At 39.2% G+C, this 15,682-nt stretch overlaps 1 protein-coding gene across 1 annotated transcript in view; it reads left to right on the top strand.

The window, feature by feature from the left end:
- Window positions 1–12,277, top strand: part of PDHX (pyruvate dehydrogenase complex component X) — a 64,986-nt gene extending 52,709 nt beyond the window's left edge. Inside the window, exons 10-11 of the mRNA XM_024558777.4 lie at window positions 5,469–5,533; window positions 8,123–12,277. Of these exons, the coding sequence (XP_024414545.2) occupies window positions 5,469–5,533; window positions 8,123–8,381 (324 nt within the window). The 3' untranslated portion in view covers window positions 8,382–12,277. The remainder of the gene's footprint in view (window positions 1–5,468; window positions 5,534–8,122) is intronic.
- Window positions 12,278–15,682: the final 3,405 nt, after the last annotated feature.

Raw genomic sequence — 15,682 nt, 5'->3', positions numbered from 1 at the left:
CCAATTTAAAAGCCAAAGTAATAGAGGTTGGTTTACTAGGGTAGTGCATGCCTTTTATTCATCAAGGGTGTTCAGCAGCAGTGAGATTATATGTATTTTAGTGTTTTTGTGAAAGTCAAATGGAATTGAATTTAACTGTGGAGTTAGAGTTTTCTTACCTTTATGTAAATTTAATTTAAAAAAATTAACAATTATAGGAAGGTTTCTTTGATTCTGACTAATTTACCAACTTTACTACTGTGATAAATAGCTCTTAAAGTAGCTATGTTAGCATTCTGTCTTCCATCCTGAAAGAACCGAAGTTGGGGTGGTAAGGAAGCAGTGTCAGCAGCCTCCCTGCAGTGGGAAAGACAGTCCTAACTCTTTAGGGTGTCCCAGGGCCTCCGGTAATCCCTGGTGTTCCCTGTAATTCCCAGCGACTCAGAAGTTTGCTGTGCTCTGGCTACTCATCTGTACTTCTCATTCTACCTGCTTCTCTCTCCCGCCCTGTGTCTACGATCAACACTCCACTCTCTTGTCTTATGACACACCAGACACTAGGCTTAGCATTTCATACAATCCCATTGGCCCAATATTATAGTTGGAACCTAAATGTCCCCATTTTAAAATTGAGGAAACTGAGTTTAACGCCTTTAAGAAATTTGGCCAAGGTGATGCATTTAGAAAGTGGTGGAAGTGGGGATTTATTTAAATCCAGGCATTCCTCATTTCAAATGCCATTTTCTTAGGCCTTCTGTGGCTTCCATAGCTAGAATAGCTTCCCACATTACCCTGTTGTATTGTCTTCATTTGGTTTGTCAGCCTTTTCTTTTAAAGATTTTTATATTTATTTTTAGACAGAGGGGAAGGGGAGGGAGAAAGAGGTAGAGAAACATCAATGTGTGGTTGCCTCTCGTGTACCCGCTCCTGGAGACCTGGCCCGCAACCCAGGCATATGCCCTGACTGGGAATCGAACCGGCGACCTTTGGTTCGCAGGCTGACACTCAATCCACGGAGCCACAACAGCCAGGGCTGGCTTATCAGTCTTTGAAATTACCTTATTTATTGACCCTTCTATGTTCCGTCCTATCTCATGTTGACTGTCTTGTTCATTGCCATATATCCAATTCTAGAAGAGTGCTTAGAAGATACTAATTACTCAATAAATTTTTAAAAATATTTAATAAAAACTCTTACTGAAATTAATTTTCCAAGAACTTTGTAGGTCCCTGTAAATGCATCCATGGGCCCCAGGTTAAGAACACCTGCACTAAGTATTTACTTCTTGTCTCAAGGATGTCAATGTGTGGCGCTGAAGGTATGTCTCAGCCAAGTTCAAGTTTACATTCCCTGAATAGAGTAATATATTAACAAGCCATAGATCCCACATTGTTCTTAATTCCTTATTAATTATAGCAGTTTTAAAAGGCACAGGTAGAGCTGTGCCATGGCACGGCACAAGCAAGGGGCTGCTGCCCAGACCACCCGGATGGCCGCAGGCAGAGGGAGAGGAAGGAGGAGAGAGAGAGAAAGATATTAATCAGCCACCTCCCACATGCGCCCCAACTGGGGACCAAACCCACAACCCAGGAAAATGCTAAACTTCTGTTAGAAATTAGGGGAAATCTTCAGTTGGAAGATACCTTGAGAATCCATGGGCCTCAGGGAAAGAACACCTCGCTTAGGCTCCATAAGGCTTCCTTTAGAGGCAGCCTTTAGATTTCTGAGCAACGTCTGACTAGATTGTCCATTATTATGCTCCTCCTACTTTCTGGGACAGCCATCTGTGTTTCCTCGAATCCACTGCTGCCAGGCCAAGAGACTCCTGGCCAAGATGGAGGCATAACTAAACATGCTTTGCCTCTGCACACAACTACAGCAAAAATTACAGCTAAACTACATAAACATCACCCAAATTTGTCAGAAAATCGAGCTGTATGAAAGTCCGAAAACCAAGGATTTAAAGAAGCTACATTCATCCAGATGGGTGCCTTTCCTACAATAGGCCATGCTACTAAGACAGGGAGTCAAAGCAGCTCTAACTAATACACAGAAACAAACACAGGGCGGCTGCCAAATTGAGGATACGAAGAAATATGGCCCAAATGAAAGAACAGAACAAAACTCCAGGAAAAGAATTAAATCAAATGGAGATAAGCAACCTATCAAGATGCAGAGTTCAAAACAGTGGTTATAAGGATGCTCAAAGAAATCATTGGCCACTGCAACAGCATAAAAAAGACCCAAGCAAAAATAAAGGTTGCATTAAGTGAAATAAAGAAAAATCCACAGGGAACCAATAGTGAATGGGGTGAAGGTGAGATTCAATCAACACTTTGGAACAGCAGGAAGAAAAAAGCATTCAATTAAAATAGCAAGAAAAAAGAACTCAAAACAAGAATAGAATGAGGAACCTCTGGGACATCTCTACACATACCAACATCTAAATCATAGAGGTGCCAGAAGGAGAAGAGGAAGAGCAAGAAATTGAAAACTTACTTGGAAAAATAATGAAAGAAAACTTCCCTAATTTGGTGAAGGAAATAGACATACAAGTCCAGGAAGCACATAGAATCCCAAACAAGATGGACCCAAAGAGGCCCACACCAAGACACATCATAATTAAAATGCCAAAGGTTAGAGATAAAGAGAGAATCTTAAAAATAGCAAGAGAAAAGCAGAGTTACCTACAAAGGAGTTCCCATAAGACTGGCAGTGATTTCTCAAAAGATACTTTGCAGGCAGGAAGGGGCTGGCAAGAAGTATTCAGAGTGATGAAAAGCAAGGACCTACAACCTAGATTACTCTATCCAGCAAAGCTATCATTTAGAATGGAAGGGCAGATAAAGTGCTTCCCTGACAAGGTAAAAACCGAGGGAGTTCGTCATCACCAAGCCATTGTTACATAAAATGTTAAAGGTATTTACTTAAGAAAAAGAAGATCAAAACCACGAACATTAAAATAACAAATTCACAACTATCAACAACTGAATCTTAAAAGACAAACTAAGCAAACAAGCAGAACAGGAACAGAATCATAGTTATAGAGATCATTTGTAGGGTTACCAGCTGGGAGGCAGAAAGGGGAGAATTGGGGAAAAGACACAGAGATTAAGAAGCATAATTGGTAGGTACAGAATAGGCAGGGGGAGGTTAAGAATAGTATAGGAAATGGAGAAGCCAAAGAACTTATATGCATGACCCATGGACATGAACTAAGGGGGTGGGGGGCATTACTGGAGGGAATCGGGATACCACATGGAGGGGAGGCAAAGGAGGAAAAAATGGTACAACTGTAATAGCAAAATCAATAAAATATACTTTTAAAAAAAGCAGAGATAAAGTTACCTCGTTAGTACTCAGCACAATTTTTGAATGAATTAATAAGGCACGTGATGTATTTTAGAAATATTTGCTAGTCATCTTGTATAATGTGCTTTCAGCTGGACGCTTCAGGTAACAGCTGCTTTATTTTAAGTTCCTATTTTCATATGACCAGGAAAACCCAGTGAGAATTCTTTAGGAGTTTTTAGAACCAATGATCCTCCTCAGGTTCTATTTTTATTTTAGGCTCTTAGGGTTCATTGATAGGAATATTCTGCTGATGTAGTTTGGGTTTAGATATTTTTTTTAAGTGTAGTAAAATAAATATGCTTTTTGTTTGTTTTTGTGTGGTATGGGTGCGTGGAGATCATCTGCTTTGGAAGAAATGCCTTTCAGAGTCCGTATGATGTGTGCCTGTTCAAATCATGTGAACAGTTGTATTGCTTAAGGAAGGAAAAATACATCTGTAGATTCCTCGTTCTCTCTACCTCTGTTATTCCACATACTATATGAATCTGTATCTTCATTCTTCATTTTGGTTTCAAATAGCTTCATAAGTAACTATATCCAAATAGTGTGAATCTGTAGTTGTTTCAGTTGCATTAAGTCACAGTGATACATTGAGATGCTTTTAGATTTTTAAAGAATGTTTTAGTTTTCAAAATTGAAACTATCTATGGTTTAATATTAAATAGTTACAACAACATGGATGGAACTGGAGAACATTATGGTAAGTGAAATAAGCCAGGCGGTGAGGGACAAATACCATATGATCTTACCTTTAACTGGAGCATAATCAACAAAAGAAAAAAGCAAACAAAATATACCCAGAGACACTGAAATTAAGAACAATCTAACAATAGCCAGAGGGGAGAACACAGTGGGGAGAAGGGTTTGCAGGAACTACTATAAAGGACACATGGACAAAACCAAGGGGGAGGGTGGAAGCAAGGGAGGGAGGTGGGATTGGCTGGGGTTGGGGGGGGGAGTTGTGGAGGGAAAATGCAGATAACTTTAATTGAACAACAATAAAGTAATTAAATATTTTCAGAAAAAAATTTAAAAACAAAATTAAATAGTTATTAATGGTGGTTATAACTATTTATGTTAGCTATATAACACAGGATATCAAGTAAGCCCTGATTTAGTTTATCTTTTCAAATGACAACAGCTTTATTCTTAATAAAATAATTCATTATTAATTTTTCAATGTAATGACTCAGGCTGTACTTCCCTATTTTGGAAGCATTGAGAAATAAAAATGAACACAAGTGTGGTTAATTGCAAGTGCAAGTAGAGGAAAATTTAATGACTTTTCTTAAACTCACTCTTAGGGTGTCATCTGCCTTTCCCTGTATAAGTTTTTAGAAGTCAGTATTGTCAAGAGTGATATAAAATGACTACATTCTGTGTTGCACTCTAAATTGGACTAGCTCATTCAGGAAATGCTTTAGCTATAGGATCAAGAACCAAAATAATGTCCATTTTCTGGGGCTTAGTAATTCCACTTCTGAGAATTTATATGAAGTCACTCAAAAGAAACCAATGCACCAAATTACGACACTGGGGAAATGACTAAGTAAATTCTGGCAGATACAGTCTTTAGGATGTTAAGCGAACATTAAAAAATTATTTATAAAGACTTAGCAACATAGAAGATGCTTATGTTGAAAAGTGAAATAGAGAGTTCTGGGTTTTTTTTTAACAAATGTCTGAAATTGTATATATGTTATGGGTAAAAAAGACGCAGAAGTTGAAAGATGAAATCTGATATGTTGGTTGTGAGTGTGTTGCTGTTGCATAGTTTATTTAAAATACTAGATTGACAGGAACGGCTTCTAATATTTTATCTTCTAAGAAAATTAGAAATATTGGAACACTGCATAGTAATGGTGCATAAGGTAATTCAAATATTTGAAGAATTTTTAAAGGAAAGTGATTTTTCTAGAGCTTTGGTTCACGTCTTGAGCTTCTTTAGGTTATCTGTATTTTATCTTGTTCTTTTTTTTAATTAGTTTAGAGAAAACCACGTATGCATCTTATAAAGTCAAATCAAAGCATGTAAGGGATGAGGCTGTACCCTGTACACACACTGCAGGTGACGAATAACCTGCACTGTGTATAATGTAGTGGCACTTGACACGCTTCATCTGCATTTTCTCAGGCTCTGTCGAAGAAAGCAAGAGATGGAAAGTTGTTACCTGAAGAATACCAAGGGGGATCTTTCAGGTAAAATTTAAACTCTTAATTATCAGTAGCATCAAACAGATAGAAGACTTATAAAGCCCATGTTAACCTGTTTTATTTATTTTCTAAGACTTTTTTTTAATTTGAGGTAAATATCACATACTGTCTTTAGATAACAGAATATGTGAAAATATTCTTCAGACAAATCAGATTTTCGTATCAAAGTTAGTGGGACCCCTTAGGGTTAGCTAGTTAACTCATTCAGATGTCCATAGAATGACATTCAGAGTTCGCTGTTGATATTTAAAACTATGTGAGTACGATGGATTTATAAACCTCAACTGTATGTTTTTTCTGCTGCGATATCTCATGTTAAGGTACCTTGGGGAAAAATATTAATACTTAGACCCTTCCGTTATTACCAGCTCTATTTTTAAGTGTAACTTACACACAATAAATTGCACTTAGTGTAGCTTGAATGTTTTACAAGATAAAGAAACTTGTGCAGCCAACCAAAGCAGGATATACTCCCTCTACCCTTCCATCCTCTTATTTAGAGGTAACCACTTTTCTCAAAGTCACCATACCTTTGCTTTGCTAGCTTTGATCTTTGTATAAATACGCATTTTTTTAAATCCTCACCCAAGGATATGTTCACCTGATTTTAGAGAGAGAGGAAGGGAGACGGTGAGAGACAGAAACATTGATGTGAGAGACAAACATCCATCAGTTGCCTCCTGCATGTGCCCACACCGGGGCTCGAACCCACAGCCTTTTTGTATACAGGACAACGCCCAACTAACCGAGACGCCCGTCCGGGGCTAAGTACACATTCTTAGTGTCTGGTTTCTTTCGCTCGACATTAATGTCTGTGAGATCACCCACGTTGCTGTGTGAAGCAGTCATTTATCTGCAGTTACTATTGCAGCGTCTTGTATTCTGTAGTGTGTTGTAAAAATATGCCAGAATCCACTTTACTGTTGGGCATGTATGGCGTTTGTAGAGTTTGGTACAAATAATGGTGCCATGAACGTTTCGTTAGTGTCTTACGATGAGTATACATATTTTCATCGTATACACTGAAAGGAGAATTGCTAGGTTAAAAGCTTTCATGGATCCTGCCAAACAGTTTTTCAAATTGCTTACACAGATTTACCCTTAACAGTCTGAGAGTTCCTCTTAGGAATGCTAGGTTTTAAATTTTAACAGTTCTCGGAGTATGCAGTGGCACTCTTTGCGGTCAGAGGAATACAAATTGATGATGTTGAAAACAGTTTTCATTTTCTCCCTCAGCCACGTGGGTATCTGGTAACTCATCAAAAAAGTACCTGCTGAAGTTTTGTGTCTATTTTTAAAATGATTTGTAGGAGTTCTCATTTCCAGATACACAGACCTTTGTAGGACTATTTCAAATACCTTTTCCCACTCTGTGCCTGGCCTTTGGAACTTTTTAAAATTTAATCTTTATTATATATTTTTTTCATTGCCATTTAGTCCCCTCGCACCCCCTCCCCCCAGTAATCACCGCACTGTTGTCCATGTCCACGAGTCCTTTTTCCTTTCTGCTCAATCCCTCCTCCCCCTGGGGTCCCCCCACCCCAACTGTCGTCCTGCCCTGCATCTGTGAGTCTGTCCCCACTGTCCTTGTTAGTTCAGTTTGCTCGTTAGATTCCACATATGAGTGAAATCTTAAGGTATTTGTCTTTCCCTGACTGGCTTATTTCAGTTAGCCTAATGTTCTCCATGGAACTTTCTTGATGGTGTTTTTTAATAAATGGCATTTCTGAATTTTAATGAAGTCCTATTTATCAGTATTTTTCTTTATAGTTGACCCTTGTTTTCTGCTAGGAATTATTGCCTAATGAGGCATGAAGTTACTCCTCCATGTTATCTTCTAGAGGCATTAGAGCTTTTCACAGGTAGATCACAATCCCTCTGAAACTGGATTTTATTTATGGTATGTAGGTTTTTTAGGGTCAGCTGGTCATTTGTCGCATACACAGCAAACCTTGCTTGGACTTGACTGGGGCTGCGTTGACTCTTGTGGTTAGTTTGCGAATGGACATCTCCACAGCATGAGTCTCCCAGCAGCGCCTGTGGCATAAACCACTGTATACTCAGCACTTTCACTCCTTTCAGTTACGCTGTACAATTTCCTGTGTAGAAGTCTCAAATGTTTTATTAGATTTATTCCTTGATATGTGTGATATTACTGTAAATGGTATTGCTCTTAAAGTTTATTTTCTAATTACAGCAGCTGGTATATAGATATAAAATGAGTTTTTTATTGACCTTTTATCTAGTGACTTAGCTAAATTCACTTTTTAATCTGACTAGGTTATCTGTGGAGTCTTAGGGTTTTCTATGTGTACAGTTTATCTGTGATTAATAACAGTTCTATTGATTTTAGTCCTTGCATACATTTCTTTTTCTTGCCATATGCCACTGTCTACAACTTCCAGTTCAATGCCAAATAGGTGTTTATATTAGATATAATATCTGTGTGTGTGTCAATATTTAATGCACACTTTTTGATACTGTTGTAAATAACAGTCTTTTGTCTTTGGTCTTTGAATGAAAGTCTAATTCGATTGACAACATGCCACCTTCAGAGCTTTTTGTTTTCTCTAGTATTTCCAACTTGGGGATGTTTGGCATCGATGAATTTACTGCGGTGATCAACCCCCCTCAGGCCTGCATTTTGGCTGTTGGGCGATTCCGGCCGGTGCTGAAGCTCACTCGCGATGAAGAGGGGAATGACAAGCTGCAGCAGCGCCAGCTCATCACAGTCACGATGTCCAGTGACGGTCGACTAGTGGATGATGAACTAGCTACCCGGTTTCTTGAAAGTTTTAAAGCAAACCTAGAGAATCCTATTCGACTGGCCTAGTTCTCAAAGATAGAACTGCCACCCAGAAACACATACTCTATGAAAACAATTAGGTATTTTAAGTGTGAAATGGATGAACTGTTTATTTATTTAAGGTAAAAGGGTTTGACCTGAGTTGTCTTCATTTTAAGTGGGTTTAATGTTGTAGAAATAAATGACAACAAACTGTACCTATAATAATTAAGCAAAGAGAGCATTTAGTTAGATCCGTTTTAATCTTGGTGCTGTACAAAGGGAGTGTTCAACTAGGTGTCAGTTCAGTCATATGTTTGGCTCCTTGGAGCGTTTGAGAATATATGATAAATTGTAAACTCAAAAAATTGTTATAATTCTACTTAATTGTGTTGACATTGGATGTGGTCTTCAAAGAAACACCACTGATTTAGCAGTGGGACCTCACTTTTACAAGCACTGCTGTAGATAATACTTGAACAATTTAACATGTACAGAAGTTTATTCTGGATAATAGTACATAAGGATCACATTGTAGTAGGGGTTGCGGCAACATTATTGAATTTTTTATGTATGTGAAGCCATATGTTTTAGCGTGCTTTCTATCAGTCGTATTTTTTACTCTTGTGACACTGTGAACTTCTAAAGAGGAAAAATTTTTAAATCAAAAATGAAGAGAAAGAGACCAAAAAAATTGTTTGTTTCAACGGTAAACTATAGTTTAAATATTGAAACCCTCAGAAATAACTGCTCACCTTCATACTAAGTTGGAATATATTAAAATAAATTATGCTGTTTACTACCAAACATTTTAAATTAGTGTTGATTTGAACACAAAATGTTTCTTAATGCATTTTCATCAAGTTTGTATTGTGCAATAAGATTTGAGACAATGTAAAAATTTCTATTGTATTTTAAATGTTAGGACACAGAAGTTTAGTCAAACCTTTTTTTTTAAAGATTTTTTACTTATTTATTTTTAGAGAGAGGGAAATGAAGGGAGAGAAACATCAGTGCAAGAGAGAAACATCGATTGGTTGCCTCTCATATGTGCCCAGACGTGGGACCAAGCCCACAACCCAGGCCTGTGCCTTGACCAGGAATCAAACCAGAGACCTTTTGCTTTGCGGGACGATGCCTGGCCAACTGTACCACGCTGGTCGTGCCAGGGCAGTTTAGTGAAGTCGTAAAGTAGATTAGTAGTTTCCCTGGAACAGCTTACTGGGGACGCTACAAGCAGAAGGGAGGAGTTTGAAATTCATGACATTGGGAAAACAGTGGATATGGAATGTAAAGAGAGTAGAAAAGAAGGTGTATGAAGCAGGCGAGAACCGTCCTTGTTATTCCTTCGGTGACACGAAGTTTTCACTAATTATTGTAAAGGTTGGAAGAGTTTCTTTTAACAACTCTGCTATTACTGGCAGTACAGTGGTACCGAAGTTGGCTGGTGTGAAGTGTCTGCTGACGTGGTTCACACGAGGAAAGGCTGTCTGGTACATGTCGTATGGCGTGACGTGTATGGCATGGTGAACTTCACACTCTAGGAAAAGAGCAGCACCTCCCAAATAATTAGAACACCAACCTATGAATTGTTAAGAAAATGCTTAATCCAATTACTGTATTTTAACAAGCTGTTTTTTAAAAGATAGTCTTCAAAACTTTTCTCATATTAACAGTTTTCCTGAAAGTTGTAACCAACTACTACTTTTAAAATCACTTTTATATATGTTAATTACTTTCAGTCAGTTTTCAATGAAATTGTTCTGTTGTTTTCCAGTTTTTATACCTAAGGAAGAGAGCATGAGACAGCCATAAATAACCCTTGGCTGGGGGTTCTGTTTTGTTTTCCGTGGGCCGAGGTGCATACCCCTCGTGCGTCTGTCCCCCGTGGTCATGTGGACATTGACCCCCACCCCCGCCTGCCGTATGGGGTTGCTGCGAACTGCATGGGGGAAATGCAGTATAAGTTTAAGGCCTTTCCATGCTTTGTGGACATCGCAACCAGGCTTCTCATATAATCAGTTGCTTCTCACAGTTTCACTTCTTAGCTATTGGTACAAATGCTCATTCATGCTGACTGAAAAGTATTTTCTCTAGTACTTCTATACTGCTTAGGTTTGTGTAAGCAGATTGTAATTTCTGTTAAAAAAAAGAATTCTCTTTAAGCACAAAGTCGAAGAGTAATACCAGGGAGTTATATAATAACTAATTGAAGAAAGAACTACAGAGCGCGGGGTTTGGATCATGTAGCGAAAGAACTGTGGTGCCTGAGCAGGCTCTGTTCCACGATTTACATATAATTTTATACTGATACAGGGATCATGCCGAGAGGATATAAAAATGCAAGTTTATACCTGGTCATCTTTTTTCTCATTTAAACAGGGAACATGGCTAAAATATTGAGAAGACTTCTAAGGAAAAGGTAACACACATCCCAGTTAACACTTAGGCAGGAAAATGTCAAGGAAAATTTGAATTTTTAAGTTAAACGAGCCCTGCTTCTCCCTGATCACGACTGCCGGTTAACATTCCCAGGCGCCGCTTGTTCTCGGACCGCCGTGCCAGATTGAGTGATGGCACACCGCTGGCCAGGCTCCCTCGTTGGAGGGTTGCTGAGAAATCTGTATGTGCTGGTACCCGCATGTTATATGTAGTGCCAAGTGGAACTTGTATTTTTAGATATTTTTGTCCTTTTTGTACTTTGGACTTGATTTTATTCTATGTTGTGTTGGCCAGACTTTTGGACATGATGCTGAAAGGAAACCTAGTTTCCTAACCTTTTATTGAAAGGTAGGTGGTGCTGTGAGTTAATGTAATGTAGTTCAAATGTGGGAGAAAAATTAAAATGGCATTGAAATCTTAGTTTTCAAGGGAAATTTGTCCTCATTACTTACTGCATTGTGATGGACTTCATCCCAGGTGACCCGACAAGAAGAAAGAACCAAGTGTGTGGCGGGTAAGCTAGAGCCATTACTTTAAATGTGACGTTATTCATGGGAAACATCTATTGGTCTTTGAAGAAAGAAATAACAATGCAGAATTACTTGAAGATTCATCTGGCCACAATATGCAAGGTCGGTCAAAACAGAGGACAGCAATCAGCAGGAACCAGTTGGAAGCTCTTGCTACAGTGGAAGTATGAGTTGTTACGATTCTGCACTAGGCCGAGTGGCTTTAAAGGAGGGAGAAGAGGAAGGACGTTGGACATGCTAGTTGGCAGTGCTGAGTTGTAGATGTCTGGGCGGCTGTGTGCTGTCAGGTGACGCAGCGACAAACGTGCCCACGGCCCCCATCAGCAGTGCGCAAAATGTCAGGGTCCTGTTAAGTTACGTGCAGCCAAGGGTATATTTCAGAGGACATTTGAACTTTTTATAAATGGAAAAAGCAAGAGTCTTCCACTGAAATTATTCTAAATAGTTCTTGTATATTTTAAAATTTTATTTTCTAGTGTCTCCATTGGTTTTAAGACACGGGACAGGCAGGGTTGGCGGGAAGGTATGGTTTGTCTAGGCCTGTGATGTTGAACACGCCGCTTAGTTGAAACTCTAAGTTACAAAGAAGTCTTTTGAAAAAGTATCATTAGCCTTCATTAGTGACTGTTTTTCTTTATCATATAAAGTTTACTTTCACATTTTATCACGTATTTATATTTTATGCACCGAATCTGAGCAGCCTTTTTTCTTTCTAGCAAAGTGCCTACTTTTTTAAGCCTCTAATTTAACTTCTACTATCTGCGATGGGTGCAACTGAGGGAAAGTTGGGCTTTTCTTTATTAAAGGTTGAGAAATTATTAGCAAAATCATTGATTATTTTCCTTTATCCATACTTAAGATAATTTATTTTTTCTGAAATGTCGTTTATGGAATTTTTGTTACTCCTATCACTAAAAAACAGGTCTTTTAAAGACATGGCCGTTGTGATTAAATGATATTAGACGTAGCATTTTACCAAGTATGCAGTATTATATAACTCCCTGGTGTCACTTTGTAATCGCGTAGATTGCACTTACTCCACACCTTCCATCAGTGGCTTATGAGCAGTCTGATGGGGAATGGCATTTGTCAGGAAGCTACAGGATCGTACTTAATAAATTACTGTCCTTCTCAGTAGAAACTACTGGCATTTAGTACAAACTTTGTTTCCCAAGTTTGCATACTTAAATCAAGAGCATTTTTAGCCTAGTTTCAACTTTTTCTATAAATTACTGCACTCAGTAAAAACCTTCCTTCTATGCCTCGGTGTTGGCTTACCTATAAAATGAGGAAACAGGAGGAGAAATTAATCAGAGTGGTGTTTGCTTATCTCGCGTAGAATTGAGACTGATTCTGTAAGGCAGGTATGTCCTACCTTACCGTCACCATTGCAAGGCAGGATGACGAAACAAACTCAGAGGTTATATAATTTGGCCAAAGGCACATAGCTCAGAAGTGCCGCACCTGGGGTTTCTGTGCAGTGCCAGAATCCAGACACTGCACCACAGTGTACGGCTTTCTAGGCTGTATTGCTGCTGCTGAGATAGTTCTGGATTAACAGATAGCATTTTCCTCTTGAGAGAACTGATGGTCCAGTGCTTCAGTAGCAGCACTGATGTGTGTTCTCCGTGACCACCTAAATTGGTGCGGATGTTCTCCGTAGTGGCTCTCTCTGTGCCTCTGTGGCAATTGTATGCAGAAAGTGCTGAGGGATTATTGTTTCCATTATTACAACTTCTGCCTTTGAATGGCAGGCTTAGAAAAACATGAGCTTTAAAAAATTAGGGGCTTAGTTCCTGTAAGGAAAAAATCATGACATAGAACATGTTACTTTTAATAAATATCTTTGAATCTGGTCAAACTGCAGAACCAAAAGTATTTACCTAAGCTTCTATTTTGAAGGCTCCAGGCTTCCGTATCGACAACCTGATCAGGCAGGATCCGACAGTGGAGCCCACTGGGGAGCAGAGAAAGTCATCTCGTTTCCTTGGCCAGATCTGTCTGCAGTCATCCGGGAGATACGGAGCCCCTCCCAGGGCACTGGGCAGCCTCACCTGCTGGGCCTGTGCTGTGCGGGGTCAGGGTGCCGCTCCTGCACGTGGTGTCTGTTGGAAAGGCCATGGGAGGGTAGTCACCAGGCCGAGCTGGGGCTGCCGTTCTGGGCACGTGGCAGGGGCAGAGCATCCCTGCATGTTCTGTTGTGCTGCTCAGCCGTGCAGCAGCTGGAACTAGCAGTGTCCCTCACGTGCCTCCTACTGAGAAAACATCATGCTTAAAAGATTCATTGAATCATTGTGAACAGACATTGGAGGGTGCATTTGAATCGGAGAGACAATAAATTAGTAACTGGCACAACAGTCCAGGGAGCTGGGAAGTAAAATGTGATCTCGTGATTTGGAATAACACCAAATAAGACACTTTACAGAGGTGTAAACCGCCTGTATTAGACCTACTTTGTGAGTAGAATTCCACCTAGGCTAGAGGTAATGTTGTCACTTTATTTCATATAAATACCCCATCTGCTAAGTGATACATTTTATAATGTTAAAATGTTGAAATACATTATTTGTTCAGTAATGATGAGCATCCGTATGCGGGCACTGAGTATTCATAGCTAAATGAAGAGCCTACTCTCCATCAGCTTGACCTGGTGAGATAATTTTTTCAAAGGATCATTTGGGAAATTCTTTACAGAAGTTTTATTTTCTAGGAAGATATTTTAATATTTTTCTAGTTATCTAACTAGTTCTCATAAAGTACATGCAGACCTTTTCAAGTCAAACTATACATATGCTCCTCATAAAAACAGAGTAATACCGTAGCAACAGCTAACTTGCTGTGTTCTGGACATTGTCCTGAATGCCTTACACGTGTTACTAACTCACTAAGTCTTTGGTACAGTCCCGTAAGATGGGTGTTGGTATTATCAGCATCTCACAGAAGCCACATCACGGGACTTCTGTGGGCTCCACAGCAAGTGGCATGGACAGGGTTCAAGGCGGGTAGTCTGGCCCCAAAGCCTCACAAGAGATTCCTCTTTTAAAAACATCAGTTTGTTAGGAAATTCTGGAGTTTCACACATTAAAAAGAAGTGAGTTGCTCAAATAAGTATTAATGGAGGATGTATTCCTTTAATCTTCTGATTCCTGAGTGGGTGGCAGCTGGTGTGGATTAATAATTAAAAGTCAAACAAAAACACCTCGGCGTTCTTACTGAGAGGGCTGGTTATTGGGTGATGAGCCAAGAGTTCTTTTCCTTTACTCTGGGGTAACAAGTTATAGAAAAAGGAATGTCTAATAAAAAACGTTTAAGTCAGTAAGTGTCTGTGGTTGAGAGTACATGTTCTTTCTGTGCAGATAGCAGAGCTCGGTAAGTAGAAACATCTCCTTGATTTTTCCCAGATTGTTTTCAAAGTTTCTTGGATATGTTTTTGTTTGAATTATATTGCTCCTCCACTCCTTGTTCTTACTATAATGAACACAATTATTAATTCATAAAATAGAGTCATACATGGCGCATACCTAGTAGGATGCAACTCTTCCCCCTACCCCCAACCCCCTAAATGTATCAGTCTGACCCTTACCAAACACATTCCTTTCTGAGGGGCCTGGGGATCTTGTTAGAGCAGTTCTGTGCCTGGGTTTCAAGAACACACCGATTCAGTAAAAGTGTTCCCATTTGTCAAGACTAGCTTTATGCTCTCTGTAAGGGGTTCTGAAGCCAGTTTTGCTTTTGTGGTGGGTGGATATGAACATTTTATGAAGGTGGCATTGACTCATCTCTTGTTCGGAGGTCAGAGAAGTCTTTGTGCACTGATGTTCATAACATTATAAATAAGACGTCAAAAGCTACTTACCTGAAGGCCCACTGGTTAAATCAGTTAGTTGTGTTTTTTCATTTACGAGAAATTGTATTTCCTGTACTGGGGGGTGTCTGTTTAGCAAACGTTTCTACCTCATGATATTCAGATAATAATAACATATATGGTGAGCTTTTGCTTCTTTTGTTTTTTAAGAGAAAAATTGAGGAGAAGGTGGAGGTGGGGGGATAAGACTGCCCCAAATGGAAAAATACTTACAGTATTGAGTAGATGCCTGGACAAGGACACAAGGGTAACATGACCAGTCAGAAACCTGATATGATCAGAGGTAGGTCTGACCTTTTTTGTTTGCTTTGTTTGTTTTGTTTAAGAAACTTTGAGGTTTGGTTTGGCTGTGTTATGTTTAGCACTGAAGGAAATTCCTTACGGCTTAGTGCTGGCTATTGGCATTGCCCTAAAGTTGCCAAACAGCAAGACTACCAAGCAGCAATATTTCAAATTTCTATACGTCTTGGTTTGATGACTGTTTTACTTCACCTATAGAAAGACTTTAAAAT

Source organism: Desmodus rotundus, chromosome 5 (genome assembly GCF_022682495.2).
Source record: "Desmodus rotundus isolate HL8 chromosome 5, HLdesRot8A.1, whole genome shotgun sequence".
NCBI lineage: Eukaryota > Metazoa > Chordata > Mammalia > Chiroptera > Phyllostomidae > Desmodus > Desmodus rotundus.
This window is presented reverse-complemented; position numbering and strand designations above follow the sequence as displayed.